This window comes from Nyctereutes procyonoides, unplaced genomic scaffold (genome assembly GCF_905146905.1).
Source record: "Nyctereutes procyonoides isolate TBG_1078 unplaced genomic scaffold, NYPRO_anot_genome, whole genome shotgun sequence".
Taxonomy (NCBI): Eukaryota; Metazoa; Chordata; class Mammalia; order Carnivora; family Canidae; genus Nyctereutes; species Nyctereutes procyonoides.
Window position 1 is genome coordinate 5,952,540 of NW_026575128.1, and position 16,096 is coordinate 5,968,635.

Below are 16,096 nucleotides of genomic sequence, written 5' to 3' on the forward strand. Positions count from 1 at the left end.
AAACCGCTGAGCCACCAGGGGATCCCTATTTTTTGAATTCCATCTTTTAAATTCGCACAGAATTAGCGGCAGCTAGCTATAGGACAGACCAGGAAATATTCAGTGATTTGGCACACATTGATCGAACTACTTCTATGGGCTGGGAACCCAGGGACACAAAGCTTGGCTTACAAGGAGAGGTGGGCACGCAGACCCAAGCGTCAGTAGAAGCAAAAAGCACCAAGGGATGGAAGAGTGTGGTGGCATTTGGGGGAAGCAGGGAGGCAGCTTCTCTCCACACCACTAGACCGTAGTCACTGAGGCCCAGTGGCCAGATTTGCCCACACCAGGCCCCTGGGGCCTGATTCCAAAAAAGCTTAAGCAATTTAGACTTCGCGATGTAGGCAAGTGTCAGAGGGCTTTTATCCCAAGCGAGGAAGGAGGGAGAGGACTCTACTTTAGATAACTGGTGGCAGAGTGACCGACCAAGGCGGCAGGAGGGGAGGGCAGGGGGCGGCTGGGTTGGAGGTGGGGTCCAGGGGAGGAGTGGAGGCTGAGTGGAGCCAGACCCCTGGGAGGCAGGTTCCCCGGTGTGTTTGCCACAGGCACCACCTGAGGGCAGTGTGGTAGCTCCTGTGGAAGCTGTGCCCCTGGCCCTGGGGCATTTGCTGAGGCTACTTGCAGTGGCCTGGGGACCTAGACTCCTGGAAGAGGAAGCAGTGTTCCCCTCCAAGGAGGAAGCTCTCCTGAGAACGGGGATGCCTGGGGCCCTCCACTCATCCTGAAAGTGTGAGAATCTCGGGTTTGCTAAGAGCCCTTCTGCTTCTGATTGTGGATGGTTTCTGTTTGAGTTAAGCCTGTTTTCTAATACTTTATCTGGACACAGTCCTGCCCAGGATAACTTAAACGGTTGTTGTTTTTGCCTTGTTCTGTAATGCCACCCTGGGGCTCTGGGGTCTCAGCAGGAAATGTGATCACCTGCACCTGGCTAAAAATCCTGAAATTGTTTCCGCAGGAAAGCATTGTTCCAAACCCTCTTGCTAAAGAAGAGCTGAATCTCTTGGCCAGGCTGATGGGAGGGATGGAGATTAAGAAAGCCAGTGGCCCCGAGCCAGGATTCCGGTTGAATCTCTTCACCACTGATGAAGAGGAGGAGTACGTTTTAAACCTGTTTCTTACGACGCATATGTAAAAATCCTAACCGTAAAAAGAACCCAAAAATGGCCATGATAAGCCAGTAACACTTATATAGATGTAAAGGTCACAGAGGAAAACCCAGCAAATTCAATGACCTAGTTAAAGAGGAATCCACCAGTATTAAATGGCCTGAACCTTCTGGGTTCATTCAAGAGATAGTTCTAGGGTTTTACTTTAGCAAAGCAGAGCTGAACAAAGAAGTATTAGAAGTCAAGATAATCATAGTGAGAAAAGTCTGTTAAGAAACCAGAGGGAAGCCAGAGCATGATGACTTTGGGATAAACCAGTTTCCCCCAAAATCAACGGGGAGAGTAATCCACCCCGATTTGTCCAGAGCCTGATGGTTCGTAGAGCACTTTTACACCATGGTCTCCTGTGATCCTCCTTGCAACCAAATATTTGTAGCGAGGGCCGCCTTCTGCTTCCATATCCATGGAACTAACTTCTTTTGTGCACTTCTGTGCGACAGGTGCCATGGTAAGTGCTGGGGACACAGAGATGGAGGGTAAGACCTACAGCCTGTGCCCAGGAGCTCACAGGGTAGGAGGCAGGGAACGCACATGGACACAAGTCCCTTCAGTTCCGGGTCCTAAACGCTCCGACACAGGACGCGGGGATTGACTTTGCACCAGCAGATGGAGGCAGCTGGCATCCGGGCTTGGTCTCGGAGGCTGCCAAGGAGAGGAAGGGGGAAAAACAGTCTTGGCCAAGTGCAGTTACATGCAAAGGTGCAGAGATGTAGAAGGACTTGACTTTCTGGAGCATAGGGTGCGCTGCTTGGGGAGAGAACAGAAAGCTGAAGGGAAGGGGCAGGAGGCGAGGCACAAAAAGTAGGCTGCCAAGTTGTTGGATGTGCCAGCTTGCCACGCTGGCAGGGAGACAGCCCTGACCTTTGACCCGTTTCTCTACCGCCTCCTGCAGACAAGCGGCGCTCACCAGGCCGGAGGAGCTATCCTACGAGGTGATCAACATACAGGCTACTCAGGTGGGTGCGGGTGGGTGACCCCACAAGCCACGTGTCGGTCCCCTCCTCATCTGCTAACTTTGAACTCCCCAGGCCCCCCTTCTCTCTAATCAGCCCGTACCCAGAGCCCCTGCTCTAACACGCGGCACCGCGGGGGACAAACCTTCGACACCCCCTGCGTGGAGAAGCAGCTGTGCCCACCCATCCCCTTCACTGCCTTGCCCTCTCGTTTCTCCACCAGGACCAGCAAAGGCACGAGGAGCTGGCTCGCATCATGGGGGAGTTTGAGGTCACCGAGCAGCCGAGGCCGAGCACCAGCAAGGGAGATGACTTGCTGGCCATGATGGATGAGTTATAGCTGTGCCGGCCAAGCACCCCCACCCTGCGGCCCCTGTGGGGTGGGCCGCCCCATAAGGACCCCGGGGATGCCCCAGGCAGCAAACCGAGGCTGCTGCTAGTTTTCTACTGAGTGAGTGGTTACCTCCCATTCCTGTTTGTGTTGTAAAGAACCACGTGAGGCTCCTTCCAGTCTGGAAGGTGAACACATATACGTTTTCAGCTTTTCAATTGGACCTTCTCCATTTTCTTCTGGCTTTACGGCAACCATCCAAGGCCTCCCGGGCCACAGGTTCAAGCCCCAGAGTCACTAAGGGGGTGCCCTCATTGCTGCTTTCACCTGTAGCTTTCCCGTGGACTCATGTAGCCCACAGCCCGTCTGTGAATCATCATGATACTTCAGAGCTTCCTGGGATGTACGCGGCCCTGTGAGTGAGTTTGAAACAGGTGGGAAAGGTGGTCGGGGCCCAGTTCAGACAGTCCTCCTTGGCCTGGCACCCTGGAAATTGTAACCGCAGGGGCGGAGCAAGCAAGGCCGTGACAGGGAACACGCAGCTGGGCTCCACGCAGAGCAAGTGGGGCTCTGGCGTCCTCTGCACCTCTGGCTGGTTCCATATGTGGTGTGGGCTTATCCCACATGGAAACGTGTACCGAGGAAATAGTTTGCTTGATACAGACTCCTCACCCCCAGAGTCTTCCTCTGCCACTTAGAGTTCCTGCCTCTAGAGACCCTCCTCCATCTCTACTTCATCCTCAGTGGCGGGAGGGGGATACGTAGGCGGCACGCGTGGTGTGCCACTTACTTTCCCTTCCACGAACCAGAGGAGGTACTTCCCTTGGCAGGGTGCCACGTCTAATTAATATCCACGTAAAATATCTCAGGCCAGGGCTGTCCTAATTACTTCAGGAAGGAGCATTAGCCCCCCACCACGTGCTCACCATGGACTGAGTAACTGGCAGGCTCAGAGCCGGCCAACGTCTAGAGGCCAAGGTCCACCGAGTCCCACGGAAGGAATACCCCGAGTGGCAGAAGGCACGAGAGAAACGGAGCTGAGCTGGCCATTGCCCGAGATTGAGCCAACCCCAGCGACCACTGTGGCCCCTCACACGGCGGCAAGAGTGGTGGCAGACATGGTTCTGGAAGGCGAGGGCCAAGGAAGCCGTCCTTAGCCTGCCCGAGTCAGGGCATTTGGATGCGGAAAGAGAAATGAGCAGATGAACTTATGTTGCTTCCTACCAAGGAAAGTCACTTGTCATTTCCTCACCCGCAGAAACCCCCAGAGGGTCTCTTGGAGAGGAGAGGCCCGTGGCGCGGTGTGCTCCTCTCACAGCTTACAAAGGGCCCTCTGTCTTGGTCTCCTGTGAGCAATCTGGCCACCAGCTGGGGTGGTCTGAAAGGGTGACAGATGAAGGGAAAGGCTCAGTCCTGTGCTAAGTCAGCTCCCACCGCGCCACTGCAAACCCAGACCTCACGGCCTGCTCCGAGCCCGTCCTAGGGCCCTGGACGTGGGCCTCCAGCTGCCGAGAAGCAGCCTCCTCCCTTCGCCTATCCCAGAGCCCTGCGGATGATTTCAAACATGTCTCGGTTCCCTCCGTAAACAAACAAGATACAGATCTCCCGTAGGGCCGCCTTGTGATGAAGCAACCTTTGACTTTCATGTCTCTAGACTTGCACACATTGAGAAAAACAAGCGTACCTGCCCAGTGGTTGAGGGCACGCAGAGAGAGCAGGGGAGGCAGGAGGAGGCAAGGAAAACAGAAGACGGGGGTGGCTCTGCCAAGAACGTGGGCTGGGGACGAAGGCCGCGTCAGTGTCAGAGTCAGGCCCCTGGGCCCAGGCCCCACGGCCTCGAGGAGAGTCACTCTCCCCAAGCCTCAGTTCCCTCGTCTGGAAGAACGACAACTAGTTCACGGGCTCAGAGCCGACTCACCCGGATACGACACTGAGTTTGCAGGCCCTGCCCCAGTGGGGGCTGAGAACTGGGATTTATACCCATGCCACCACCACCCCACTCCATGCTTTGGGGGTACATCGGCTGTCTTCCAGCTCTCCTGGGACTGACTGACGTCTTCTCCGCGGAGTTTCAAAACGTTCCACTGTGTTCATAAAGTGTCGGCGTGCCCTACAGATTATGGGAGGCAAAGTTCTAGAAAAGTCTTCTGGATGGAAAAAAAAAAAGTCTTCTGGATGGAAGTTCTTTAGTGGCTCCCAGACGAAAGGTATAAAAAGTGAGAGTGGAGGAGAAAAAGAAAAGGGGGGGGGAAGTGTATTTAGCCCTCAGTTTTAAGAGGAAAGCCACCCCCACCCTCGTCCACATAGGTATCTAGCGATTCTTAAAGGTGAACTCACTTTCCGCCCCCGCCCCAGTGCGGTAACCAGGTCCTGGAGATCCCCAGGTCTAAACAGGGTCACACTCCCTCATCCACCTATACTGGCTTATCCCTGGCTTATCCAGAACAGAGGCCAGCTGAAGCCACGGGAAACCACAGAAAGAGAAGTGCAAACTTCAGAAAACATACTGATTTGCCATAGTACCTCATCCTAAAGACCCGAGTTAAGATCTGAAAACTCCTACACCCTCTACTTCACCTTCACTCCCTTTGTGTTGAGCCTTGGGTAACAAGGCCTTGGCTCTTCAGGCCAGGTTCCTGGACAGCTGGCGGTAGAGGGGGTTAGAGGAGGTGTTGGGGGCAGGTTGCATTAAGGAAACCCCATCACAGTTGGATCCTCCCCTCATAGCTTTGTGACTGGGTGTGAAGCAAGTTCTCAGATCCGAACTCCCCCTTTTCAAATGTGAATGTCAAAATCCTTGGAATCCAGCGCCAATGGAAATTACTCTGGATGATTTGATCAACAACCCCATCCAGTACTCGCGCACACACACACGCACACACGCACTACCAGCAGTGCCTCTGCTGACACAAACAGCATTACCTCCTTTGTCAGTTCCCCAAATTCCACAAAACCCCAACTGCATCAGTCACGAGGAAGCCACAACGCCAGCACAGACCCAGGACTCCTAAATCCTAGAGGCCCACGTTAGCCTCTGATCACTCTGCCCTCGGTTGTCTTTATAAAGCTCTCTAACTTCCTTTTGAAGCGTTGGGGCCATTGTTTTCTCGGGTCTTCAAGGGGGAGCCATGGTGTCAGCCAAGGACCCCCCGACCTGCAGCGGGTGGTCGTCCTAGATGTCCTGTCCTTTTTTTTTTTTTCTTTTTTTAAAGATTTTTATTTATTCACGCGAGACACAGAGAGAGAGAGAGAGAGAGGCAGAGACACAGGCAGAGGGAGAAACAGGCTCCATGCAGGGAGCCCGACGTGGGACTCGATCCCGGGTCTCCCAGGATCATGCCCTGGGCCGAAGGCGGCACCAAACCGCTGAGCCACCTGGGCTGCCCCTAGATGTCCTGTCCTGAAGACCTACCTCTCAGCTTCAGGTACAGCTTCTTCGTGTGCTTGCCCTCATCCCCTGCCCACTTCAGCACACCTCTTACCTGTACCCTTCCTCCCCTCTGTCACACCTTCCTTCTGCACCTGAGACTTGAATCCCAACCTGCGGAGGACGAACTCCCAGCCCACCCACTCCCGCCACAGCTGGGGCCTCCACTTCTGCAGGCCGTCCTTGCTCCTCTCCGTCGGCTCCCTGGCCGCCTGCCCCCAGCCCCTCCTCCAGCTCTGGTCACTAGAGTCACTACGCAGGCCCCTGCTGCCTTCTCTGTGGGCTGTGCGGGCTGTGCGACTCGGCCCCACGCAAAGGCCTGCTCTCCTCCCCAGGCCCCTGGGCCTTTGGAAGGCTCCTGGACCGGCCTAAGTCCATTTTCTGCCTAAAACTCTCTCCCCTGTGACCACAGTGGTTCCCCTCCTCCCTTCTGACCACGCCTCCCCTCCCTGCCTCAGTGGCTCCTGACTGAGGAGCGCCCTGCATGGTGCAGATGGTGCTGTAGCCAGTTTTAGAAGTCTTGTCAAGGGGCGGCCTGGGTGGCTCAGTCTGTTGGGCGTCTGCCTGCGGCTCGGGTCACGACCCCAGGGCCCTGGGTTGGAGCCCCAGGGCAGGCTCCACACTCAGCAGGGAGTCTGCTCCCCCTCTCCCTTCACCCCCATCCCGTGCTCACTCTCTCTCAATCTCTCTCTCTCAAGTAAATAAAATCTTTTTAAAAATGGCCAGTCAGTTGCCAGCTGGTCCCTATTTTGCCCCTGGCTTCTCTCCCCACAGACCACAGGCCCTCATGTGCCCTGCAGCACCCAGAAGTGTTGGCATCACTTTCTTCCCAACAGACTGTTCTTTTCAACTATTACTATGGCCCCTCCTCACCGGGACTGCAGGCTCAGTTTCCTTGCGATCGCCCGCATCACCTCATTACTCCATATCCAACACCCACAACATTTTTACTTATTTGGTACATTTTCTTCGCTTTCAAAAGGCTAAGCTTTTTTTTTTTTTAAGATTTTATTTATTCATGAGAGACACAGAGAGGCAGAGACACAGGCAGAGGGAGAAGCAGGGAGCCCGACGTGGGACTCGATCCCGGGTCTCCAGGATCACTAAACCACTGGGCCACCCGAGCTCCCCTAACTTCTAAAATTAAATATAACACAGGGGCACCTGGGTGGCTCAGTCAGTTAACATCTGACTTCTGGTTTCAGCTCCGGTCGGGATCTCAGGGTCAGGACATGGAGCCCTGAGTGGGGCTCCGTGCTCAGCAAGGAGGCTGCCTCCCCTCTCCCTCTGCCCCCCACCCAGCTTGAGCATGCTCTCTCTCCGTCTCTCTAACATAAAGAAATCTTTAAATATAATGCAGACTGTGACAGTTTTCCATAGAAAGGAACTAGAAGCAGTGGGTAAGAGTCACCAAAAACATGCTAACGATGGAGTCAAATGCCTGGGAGCAAGTGACTGGAGCGGGGCTTGGGCCCTGGGTGCTAAGTTGGAGCAAATGACCTGGGAATTACCCTCTCGGGATTCTGTGATCCTCTGACGATTGGAAACTGAGTCATAACCGCTCATCTAAAGCGACCAGGAAAATGCCAGGCTCCTGAAATCAACACAGTTCAAGTGGGCCCAGTACTAGGTGAGGTTTTTGGTTGAAAAAAAAAAAAAAAAGAAAGAAAGAAACCAATTCTGGCTACTTAACTAGAGAAAATCTACTTAAAAGGGCTTCAGGCAATTCACAGTTGTCAGGAAGACAGGAAATGTGGGAGAACAGCCAGGAGCCAAGGGAGGCTGACAGCACCACAGAGGACTCCAGCCCCAGCAGCAGCCCCAGCCATGAGGCCTCAGCGGTACAGACACCAGGATGGAGCCTAAACAGTCCCTGCTGGTTTGTGTCACTTGCTCCAGATTTAGGGCCTGAGTTTAGGTCACAAGCCCACAGCCATAGCTGACATGGATCAGAGATCATATCTGGCCCTTAAATCATCCAAAGCAGAACTCCCACTTCCCACCGAAATGCATAAAATGTCAGACTTACCCAAATGTGGCTGAGTAGCCAAAAAAATGAGATATCCCCCACAGGGTCATTCCACTATCTCTCTAGATACCCAGAGTTAAAAAAATTTAAATCACTGAGGGGCCTGGCTGGCTCAGTCAAAAGAGCATGCAACTCTTGATCTGGGGGTTGTAAGTTCGAGCCCCACGCTGGGTATAGACGTTACTAAAAAAAATGAACTTAAAAAAATTCTTGGGGCATCTGAGTGGCTGGGATCGAGGGGCTTTCTGCTCAGCCGGGTGCCTGCTTCTCCCTCTCTCTGCCCTCTCTTTCTCTCTCTCTCTCTCTCAGATAAGTAAAATCTTTTTTAAAAAACTATTTTAGGTATGTCTGGGTGGCTCAATCAGTTAAGCATCTAACTCCTGATTTCATCTCAAGTCATGATCTCAGTGGGGAATCTGCTTGAGGTTTTTCTCTCTTCCTCTCCATCTGCCCCTGCCCTCGAGCGTGTACACTCTTTCTCTCGAATAAATAAATCAATCTATCCATTTATTTGAGAGAGAGAGAGAGAGCACAAGCAGGGGTAGCAACAGAGGGAAAAGGGAGAAGCAGACTCCCCACTGAGCAGGGAGCCTGGACCCCAGGATCATGACCTGAGCCGAAGGCAGACACTCAACCGACTGAGTCACCCAGCTGCCCCAGTAAATAAACCTTAAAAAAAAAAAAAATGTTAGTAATTGATTCCTCCTCCTCCCATTCCAACTCGAGATCTAATCAGTCTTCAGGGAGTCTGATTAGCTTGTTTCCTTCTTTTAATATTCAGCCCTTCTTTCCCTTCCTACTGCCACCATCTTCATTCAGATCCCTGTCACCGGATGCTGAATCTGCAGAGGACAAGCAAAAATTACAGTGAGCAGTATGTTATGGGGTTAAGGGAGAGACATCCCTCCCAAATGGGATAATCAGTGAAGACTTCAGAAAGGTATGGCAATTGAGGCAGGCTTTGACAGAGGGATTGGACTTAACATCCAAAGATAAACAAGAGAGGATCCAAGCCTTTGCAGCAAGACAGCAAAGGCAGAGGCAAGAGTGCGGGACTTGTCTGAGTTTTTGAGCAGGTAGGTCTAACTAGAGAGGAGGGCACTGGATCTCAAAATTGAGCGTTCATGATTGGATGTGCGGATTTCTGAGCTCCACTTTTGATTCTGTGAAACAGCCTTTCGTTAAAGCAACTCGTTCCCATGCCATGATTTAAGAAACGCTGGTTGGAAGAGTAGAGAACCTGAAAGAGATCCAGCTGGAACGTGAGTTGGAATCAGATCAATGTCAGCACTGGAACCTTTATTCTACTAGTGAATCAAAAGTTTTCTTAGCAGGTAAATAATATCATAACTATACTTTGTTGGCAAAGGATCGTGAGACACAAAGACCAGTAATATGGTTTTTATAATGAATCAACTGAGAGAAAGAAGGTCTCAACTGGGTTGGCGGCAGTCAGAAAGAAAAGGCAAGTGAAGGGTGGGAGACCCTTCTTCCAAGAATTTGCAGGGCTCCGTGACTGATGGGTGTAGGGAATCAAGAAACAATCAGGTTTATTCAAGATGCCCTATTTGAGTAGCTGAAAAATGGTAGCAACTACAGAATGGGAAAATTTAGAGCAACGACAAATTTGGGAAGGACCTAATCTGCCTCGTAGACATGCTGACTTTCAAGCACCAAGACGTGTGGGAATAAGCAACAGAGAGTTGGAAAACAGAGTTCCATAGATCAGTCTGGGCTGGTAAGTTAGACACGGAGCTCAGTACGTAGTAGCAGGCAGTGGAGATTTGACCAAGTAGAGCTCAAGGTCCAGAACAGAACCCCAGAGAAGGCACGCATGTTAGGGAGGAGAATGAAATGGGGCTGAGAGAGAGAAAGAGGGAGGGAGATGACGACACAATCAGAAATCTGTGAAGCCAAATGATATAATGCCCCAGGGGGAAAAAAACTACCAAGGAGGAAAATGGTCAATATAGTCAAGCACTAAGAAGGATAATGAAGGACTGAGGGGAGAGAGAGGTTCTCCTTATGAGCAAGGACCATCAGTTACCCCTGCCAGAGAAGTTAGTGGGGTGTTGGGAGCAGAAGCCAGATTATAGTGAGGTGAGTAGATGAGAGCCCTCAGGATAGACTAACAGTTCTCAAACTTTCTGATCTCAGAAATCCTTTATACTCTTGAAAATTACAGAAAAACCCAAAAAGCATTTGTTATGATATATATCCCACACATGCATTAAGTTGGAATAAAATTTTAATATTAATTCATTTTTAAATGATAACAATAGGGGCCCCTGGATGGCTTAATCAGTTAAGTATCTGCCTTCGGCTCAAGTCATGATCTCAGGGTCCTGGGATCCAGCCCCACATTGGGCTCCCTGCTCAGTGGGGAATCTCCTTCTCCCTGTGTCCCTCTACCCCCACATGCTCTCTCAAATAAAATCCTGAAAAAGTAAAATAAAATAAAATAAAATGACAATAATAGACCCATTAACATATTTTTATATAAAAATATTTTTTCCAGGGCAGCCTGGGTAGCTCAGCAGTTTAGCGCCGCCTTCAGCCCAGAGCATGGTCCTGGAGACCCAGGATCGAGTCCCGCATCAGGCTCCCTGCATGGAGCCTGCTTTCCCCTCTGCCTGTGTCTCTGCCTCTCTCTGTCTCTTATGAATAAATAAATAAAATCTTTTATTTTTTTAATAAAATCTTTCAAAAATACTTTTTTTCCAAAAGAAAAAATTTGATGAGAAGAGTGACACTGTTTAATGTTTTTGCAAATCTCTGTAATGCCTGTCATAATGGAAGTCAGCCAGATTCTCATATCTGCTTCTGCATTCAGCCCTTGTGACCTGCTGTTTTGGTTGAAGTAAAAGAAAACCCAGCCTCGCACAGATATGAAGTCGGAAAAAGGAGAACCACAAGGGTAGCGGCCTCCTGGAGAAGCTACAAGGGCAGCTTGCAGGGAGGACAGAGGCAGTTACTATTTGTAGGATGCGAAGAGACCAACTATGATCCTCTGGAAAAGGGAAAGGCTCCTGGTGTAACTGGAAATCAATGAAGGAGAGAGTGAAGGAATGAAACAAGCCTTCCTCTTTGTGGAGCCAGGTGCTTTCATATAGGAATGAAGGTCAATTCTCTGAGACAGACGTTACCTTTAAAAAAAAAAAAGAAAAAAACGAAAACAGGAAATTGAGGTTTTTACCAAGGCTGTAGAGTGACCTTTGAAAAATGGAAATCGGGGATGCTGGGGTGGCTCAGTGGTTAAGCGTCTGCCTTGGGTTCAGGTCCTGACCCCGGAGACCCGGGATCGAGGCCTGCGTTGGGCTCCCTGCACGGAACCTGCTTCTCCCTCTGCCTGGGTCTCTGCCTCTCTGTGTGTATGTCCAATGAATAAATAATTAAAATCTTAAAAAAAAAAAAAAAGGTAAATCAGGTGACGTCAACCCTCTCCCCACCCCCACCCCTTAATAACCCATCTTTGCACTTTTCTAGTAATAGAGGAGTCACCCGTGGAAAGTCTGTTAGCAGGGAGATCCGCAGCCGGGCCCGGCGTCCCTAACCCGGAGATCCAAAGCCCGCAGCCGGGCTGGCGGGGCCGCAGGTGCTCGGGCTCTCGCCTGCCCGCCCACCTCCCGGCTTGCCAGCGTGCTAACCGGCTTCTCCGCTTTCCCAGATGGGCGAGCGCACGTGCAACCCGGGCCTTTGCACACCCGTCCCCTCTGATCACCTGCTCCTCCCCTGGTTTGCACAAGGTTGTCTCCATGCCATCGACCTCAGCTCAGCTGTCACCTCCTCAGGACACTCCTGGTCATCCCATAAAAAGCCACCCATCCCATCACCCTCATCTCCCTATTTTATTTTTTTAAAGATTTTATTTATTTATTCATGAGAGATACAGAGACCCAGGCAGAGGGAGAAGCAGGCTCCATGCAGGGAGCCCGACGCGGGACTCGACCCGGGCCTCAGGGGTCACGCCCCCTAACCTCCCTATTTTAATGCTCCGAAGGACTGTTCACGTATCTTCACTTTCCTGCTGGTTCTCTCACGGACGCACGCCCCCAAGTAGACGTACGGGTCTCCAGATCGGGAAGCCAGCGTCCTGGGCGGCCGCTGGGAGTCGGGAGCCCGCGGGGCCGCGCAGGGCGGCGGAGGCTCCGGGAGGATGGACCATTCCGGCCCGGGAGGCCCGCCCCCTCCCCCTCCCCACCCCCGCCGACGCACGGCGCAGGCGCGCGGTCGCCCGAGCGCGAGCACGCCGCCCGCGAGGCATTCTGGGGATTGTAGTTCCGGGCGCGCCGCGGCGGCCGCGGGCCTGCGTCGGCCACGCTCCCTGTGTTCCGGGAGGCCTGCGCGGTGCAGCTGTTGCCATGGCTTCCGGAGCCCGCGGCGGGCGGCGGGCGGCCTCGCCAGGCGGCTGCTAGCTCGGGCGGCGAGGCGGCCCGGGAAGCGGAGGGACTGCGGTGCCGGTGGGTCCTGGAGCCCCGAGTCCGGGAGAGCGGCGGGGCGCGCGCGGGGCGCCGGGTGTGTGTGGGGGGAAGCCCGTCTCCCCGCTCCCACACGCCCCCTCGGAGCACGGGGGCCTCCCCCTCCCCGTCCCACCCCACCCCCCGGGAGCACGGGGGCCTCCCCCTCCCCGGGAGCACGGGGGCCTCCCCCTCCCCGCGCCCACCCCACCCCCGTCCTCATCTCCCCGCGTCCACCCCACCCCGCGGGAGCACGGGGGCCTCCCTCTCCCCGCGCCCACCCCACCCCCCGGGAGCACGGGGCCTCCCCCTCCTCATCTCCCCGCGTCCACCCCCACCGCCCTGGGAGCACGGGGTCCTCCCCCTCCCCGTGGCTTGAGGGAGCTGAGCAGCTCGCCCAGGCCACCCTCCTGGGGAGTGGGGCACAGCCTGGCCTCGAGCCCGGTGGGCCCCTGTGCAGCCACCGGGCAACCCTGACCCGGAGCCCGCCGGGGCGCCTTCGGGTGAAGCGGGGGGTTGAGATCCCTGCGGTGCCCCAGGCTTCACGCAGCCTTGCACGGCCCGCGCAGCGACCTGGCGAGCTCTTCGGGGACCAGTCGTGTTGATGCAGCCCCGGGAGGTAGTGAAAGCGAGGGCATCGTGTGTGGGGAGACTCTCTTGATCTCCGTGAGCGTGCAAACCGGTTCAGAGATGTTAACTAACTGTCCTGCAGTTGGCCGACTTTGTGGGTGGAGTGAGGAGTCCAACCCATTTCTCTCTGCCCTCAAAGCCTGTGTGCTGGATATGCTGCCCTGGTGGGTGGTGACGGGGGTTTCTCCCAATTCACCAGAATTTGCACTTACATGGATGACAGCCGCCTGGTGTAGACCAGTCATCCAGGGAGCATGGGCCCTAGGCCAGCAGTATCCGTGTTAACAGAGAACACGTTAGAGACGAGCATGATTGGGCTCCACTGCACCCTCACCAAGTTTGCATCTGGGTCGGAGGCCCAGCATCCTGCACTTTGACAGGTGCTCCGGTGATTCCGAGGCCCACTAAGGTCGGAGGGCGACTGGTCGTTGATGCAGGGGTCGCGATAAAGTGCAAGATTCTGCGGCCCATGCGGGGTGAGAGCCGAGATTCTGCATTCCCAACAGGTGCCCCGGTGAAGGCGCTGCCCCTCGGACCGGACTTTGAGTCGCCAGGGTGTAAGCTACGCCCTGTAGAGCGGCGGTTCTCAAACTTGGACACACATCAGAATTACTTGGGGGAACTTGTGAAAGTCAGGCAGCCGGGCCCCACCCCTGACCAAATGAATCAGAATCTCTGGGGCGGGGTGGGGGTGGCGGTGGCGGTGGCTGCGGCTGCGGGTAGAAACTCACCAGGTGACTCTGACGTGCAGTGAGGGTTGGGTAGCAGCGGTAGGTTTGAAGCCCGGCAGCTCCACTTGTCAACTGTGTGACCATGGGCAAGTCCCTTAACATCTCTTGGTCATGTTTTCCTCATTTATAGAATGACTATAATTCTTGCCTTGCCGCGTAGCGTAAGGATTCTGTGCCATGTGTACCCGAATCAGCTGGCACCAAAGGGTGTTCCACAGACGCAGAAACTGGGGAGGTAGGCCGACTTGGAGAAGTCTGTGCTAGAGCCTGGCGGAGGTGACTTGGCCCTCGCCCCCGACCTGCTCCAGCCCCCGTCTGTGTGCTCCTCCTCCCACAGCTGCCGGCCCTTTGGTGTGGAAGAATGGCAGTGAGCCACTCCGTGAAGGAGCGGACCATCTCCGAGAACAGCCTCATTATCCTGCTGCAGGGCCTCCAGGGCCAGGTGACCACCGTGGACTTGCGGGACGAGAGCGTGGCCCGCGGCCGCATAGACAACGTCGATGCCTTCATGAACATCCGCCTGGCCAACGTCACCTACACGGACCGCTGGGGCCACCAGGTCGAGCTGGACGACCTCTTCGTGACGGGCCGTAATGTCCGTTATGTCCACATCCCCGATGATGTGAACATCACGGCGACAATTGAGCAGCAGCTGCAGGTCATCCACCGGGTGCGCAACTTCGGCAGCAAGGGCCAAGGCCGGCGCGAATTTCCCTCCAAAAAGTATAAATGAGCCTCTTCCCCAGCGAGCCCCTGTCCCCGCACAGGTTTCCCCAGAGTTCTACTGAGTCAACTGCCTGCTACCCTCCCTGTCCTGAGCCCGGAGAGAGAGTGAGCGGGGCCGGCCCAGAAACCGGTGTCTCCCACAGACACCCCCTGTCACAGCTGCCTTTCACCGGGTCCCATCTCCTAGACTGTCTCTGGGATCCTACTTACCTGTCCGTGGCCTTGATCGTTTACGTCAGAATCTGATTTACTGATTTAGGGACTCTGCCAAATAGTCTTCAGCCCTCTCCCAGTGAGGATTATCAAGTGTACCCAGCGTGGGGCGCCTGGGTGGCTCAGTTGGTTGAGCGTCTGCCTTCAGCTCAGGTCATGATCCCTGGGGTCCTGGGATCAAGCCTCACATTGGGGCTCCCTGCTCAGCAGGGAGTCTGCTTCTCCCTCTCCCTCTGTGTACCCTTTCTCTCTGTCTCTCTCTCCGTCTTAAATAAATAAAATCTTTAAACAAATTTTTTTTTAAAGTGTGCTCCACTGAAGCCACCCTGGAGTGTCGTGCTGTCTCACAATTGTGTTTGCTTTCTGATAAAACTTGGATGCAAACAAGTCCATGCCTCACGCTTTCCCTGATGCGTGCCGGACTCCGTGTGGCTCCTCCGCAGAAGCACAGTGGTGCGTAGACTTGGCCGCACGTTGCAGTCTGCCTGCCCCGCCATCAGCCGTTCAGATTTCATCGGTATGGCGTGTCGCCTGGGCATTGGGATTCTCGTAAGTCTCTCAGGCGATACTAATAGGCAGCAAAAGTTTGAGAATTGTAGGTGAGTGCTTCAGTCTGGCCGGATGGGAAGTGGCCCTTCTGTTCAGATTCCCTGGTGAAGAGGCTGCTCGCCTCCCAGCTCTTTCCAGAACCAGAGAGCTTGAGCTGATCCTGGGCCCTCCAGGGGGCCACCCAACAGCCAGAAACCCGGCTCCGGTTCTGAGGAGTTTGGGGGTCCTCAGAGAAGAAGGGGCTCTCAGGGGTAGGACCCAAGTCCCTCTCATTGCTGCCTTGCTGCCATACCAGTCCTGCCTTGGGCAACAACCATCTCAACGAAAGCGGCGGTGCCCTCTCCGAACATCCGCAGAGCAGCGGCCTGGTGGCCCTGTGCCAGGCCTGCGGAGCACACACTGTCGAGTTAGATTGGTCCCTTCGGGGATCCCTGGGTGGCGCAGCGGTTTGGCGCCTGCCTTTGGCCCGGGGCGCGATCCTGGAGACCCGGGATCGAATCCCACATCGGGCTCCCGGTGCATGGAGCCTGCTTCTCCCTCTGCCTATGTCTCTGCGCCCCTCTCTCTCTCTCTCTCTGTGACTATCATAAATAAATAAAAAATAAAAAAAAAAATCTCTCATTTCTAAAAAAAAAAAAAAAAAGATTGGTCCCTTCGGAGGGGGGCTTATGGTCTAGCAGAGGAGGTGGTCAAGGACCAACGAGCTGAAATCCAGCCTGAGAACTGCCGCCCTAGAGTCCTGAGCAAGGCAGGCCTTTCACCTCTCCGGGGAGACTTGAGAGGATTGTCCACTTGGGCACCAGCTGCTCTAAAGGTCACCTTCCCTCCCGGTCTTTGTCCGAGTA

At 54.3% G+C, this 16,096-nt stretch overlaps 2 protein-coding genes and 1 long non-coding RNA gene across 11 annotated transcripts in view; all 3 read left to right on the forward strand.

Annotated features, from left to right (window-relative positions):
• The window catches only part of OSCP1 (organic solute carrier partner 1), a 28,258-nt gene extending 25,367 nt beyond the window's left edge, over positions 1–2,891 (forward strand). For both annotated transcript variants that reach the window (XM_055341475.1, XM_055341476.1), the window contains exons 8-10: positions 995–1,134; positions 2,098–2,161; positions 2,382–2,891. In XM_055341475.1, coding sequence (XP_055197450.1) covers positions 995–1,134; positions 2,098–2,161; positions 2,382–2,498 — 321 coding nt within the window. In that variant the 3' untranslated portion in view covers positions 2,499–2,891. The remainder of the gene's footprint in view (positions 1–994; positions 1,135–2,097; positions 2,162–2,381) is intronic.
• A 4,151-nt stretch (positions 2,892–7,042) lies between these two features.
• LOC129520734 (uncharacterized) lies at positions 7,043–10,638 on the forward strand. Its single transcript, XR_008666660.1, has 3 exons — positions 7,043–9,021; positions 9,120–9,279; positions 10,464–10,638. It is a non-coding gene; the product is annotated as an uncharacterized LOC129520734 (long non-coding RNA).
• A 1,598-nt stretch (positions 10,639–12,236) lies between these two features.
• LSM10 (LSM10, U7 small nuclear RNA associated) lies at positions 12,237–14,995 on the forward strand. Of its 8 annotated transcripts, none has more exons than XM_055341824.1 (4): positions 12,237–12,405; positions 13,389–13,508; positions 13,894–13,998; positions 14,101–14,995. In XM_055341824.1, exon 4 carries the CDS (start codon positions 14,125–14,127, stop codon positions 14,494–14,496), a length of 372 nt encoding a protein of 123 aa, XP_055197799.1. In that variant the 5' UTR covers positions 12,237–12,405; positions 13,389–13,508; positions 13,894–13,998; positions 14,101–14,124; the 3' UTR covers positions 14,497–14,995. The 8 variants fall into 8 exon arrangements, with proteins under 8 accessions (XP_055197799.1, XP_055197806.1, XP_055197802.1 ...); XM_055341831.1 differs by having other exon boundaries at positions 13,413–13,508; XM_055341827.1 differs by having other exon boundaries at positions 13,413–13,508; positions 13,924–13,998.
• The last annotated feature ends 1,101 nt before the right edge of the window (positions 14,996–16,096 follow it).

What these genes read in the sequence shown, in the direction of transcription:
- LSM10 (XM_055341824.1), top strand. Translation starts at nt 14,125, where the DNA reads ATGGCAGTGAGCCACTCCGTGAAGGAGCGGACCATCTCCGAGAACAGC.